General features: G+C 33.4%; 1 protein-coding gene across 1 annotated transcript in view; it reads left to right on the top strand.

Moving 5' to 3' along the window:
• Nucleotides 1-1,974, top strand: part of KIF18A (kinesin family member 18A) — a 71,425-nt gene that overhangs the window by 3,444 nt on the left and 66,007 nt on the right. Inside the window, exon 2 of the mRNA XM_007461687.1 lies at nucleotides 1-103. This exon is cut by the window's left edge and continues 58 nt beyond it. Coding sequence (XP_007461749.1) covers nucleotides 1-103 — 103 coding nt within the window. The remainder of the gene's footprint in view (nucleotides 104-1,974) is intronic.

The following is a 1,974-nucleotide window of genomic DNA, read 5'->3' as shown; positions in this document are numbered from 1 at the left end:
TGCTGAACCTGGAGTGATGTATCAAACAATGTTAGACCTTTACAAATCCATGGATGAGATTAAAGAAGAGAAAGTATGTAGTACCGCAGTTTCTTATCTGGAGGTAAGTTGGCAATATCATTCTTTAGATTAATCAGTAGTATTGAGAAGTCTTTTTTTAAGAAGTTCCATGGTCCATTCAAATTATTCTATCATGCAGAAATTTTCTTATGAATATATAAAATCATTACAATTCCTAGTCTTAGGTATTTGTTATGGATCTTACTCTTTTTCTGTTAAGCATTTTATTTTGCCATAACTTCTGACTTATACAGAAGTAGCAAGATTAGTACAAAGAGCTTCCAGGTACCCTTCATCCAGATTCCCAATATGTTAACATTTTACTATCTTTGCTTTCTCTCTGTGTGTGTGTATGCATTTTTTTTAACTGTTTAAGTTACAGACTTGTAAAAACAGGAAATTTCTTAAATAACCACTGAATAGTAATCAATATCAGGAAATTAACAATGATACACCTTTATCTAATCTATAGACCTTAATGAGATTTTGCTAATTGTTCTAATAATGCCCTTTATTGAAAAGAAAATCTAAGGTGGCAGATTGCATTCATTTGCAATTCATCTGTTTAGTCCCCTTAATCTGGATTTTTTTTTTTTTCTTCTGTATTTTATGTTGCTGTTGTAAAACTTTTAGTTTGGATTTGTCATGATTACGTTCAGGTTATGCCCTGGCAGGAACACCACAGAAGTGATGATGAGTTCTTCTTATATAACATATCAAGAGGCTTATGTAATTAGTTAGTCCCATTACTGGCTATGTTAACTGATCAGTTTCATTATGCTGGTGTCTAGGGAAACAATGTAAATATCCTCTGACTCCTCAAACTTTAATTTGTTTGTTTTAGCATCCACTGATGATTCATGCCTGAATCAATTACTATCATGATGACAGATGATACTGATTTTTAAATTCCATCATTTCTTCTACATTTATTCATTGGCTTTCTACTATAAGGAAGAGCTTTCCCTTTCCTCTACTGTATCAATGTAGAGTTATGGATTCTTAACATTATTCAGTAGATTATAATCCCTTTCTCTAAGCAATTTTTGTATGTTCAAATTGTGCCAGATTTGGCTAGGTGAGGCTCCTTCATGCTGTCTCTTGTGTTTTTTTGACATACCCCATTCATTCTTTGAGACCTCCTAACCTCTTAATAGCTGACATTCAACAGGTCATAACTAAGAGTGGCACTCTAACTTTGTGCTCAGGTAGTGTTTTAGAAACCAGTGCAGAAACAAATCTCTGATTTTACTGCCTATTTATTTGTGATGTCAGAGAGTGAATTTCTAGTTTTTACTGCTCTTGTTGACATGTTATTGTTTGGTTTCTACTGAGAGAGTTTCTTCACATTTCAAAAATTGATCAAGATTATGTTGCTAAAAATTTTCTTGTCACTCTAGAACTTGGTGATAAAAGAGAAGTAAAACTCATTTTCTGTAGTTACGTATTGAAAAGAATTGTTCTGAACTTAATCAGGAAGAGAGCATGGCAGGATTCATTACTTCTTCCTTAGATCCTTTTATAACTGGGAGAATTTTGAAGTTTGATTATTTTTATAATGTTTTTAATTGTTTTTCCTTTTTTTAATTTGCTTTCATTTTATTAATGGTAAGGCAATATCTAATCTAACGGTTTTCCACTCAGGTTGTACACCAAAATTGGCTATAGGGCTTTTTAAAAATAGACATGCTTAGGCCTCACGCCCTCGACATTTTAATTTAATAAGTCTGGATTGTGGCTGAGGCATCTATGTATTTTAAAAGCTTCCGGGTGATTTTGATGCAAAGACCAGCTTGAGAGTAATTGTCTAATTATATATTTTGTATGATTGAAGTGGATAAGGGGAATCATTTAAAAAGTGACTGTTGTGGGGCTTCCCTGGTGGCGCAGTGGTAGAGAGTCCGCCTGCCGATG

The sequence above is a fragment of the Lipotes vexillifer genome, unplaced genomic scaffold (assembly GCF_000442215.2).
Source record: "Lipotes vexillifer unplaced genomic scaffold, Lipotes_vexillifer_v1.1 scaffold5, whole genome shotgun sequence".
Classification (NCBI taxonomy): Eukaryota; Metazoa; Chordata; class Mammalia; order Artiodactyla; family Lipotidae; genus Lipotes; species Lipotes vexillifer.
The sequence above is the reverse complement of the archived record's forward strand: the minus strand, read 5'-3'. Positions and strand labels throughout refer to the sequence as shown.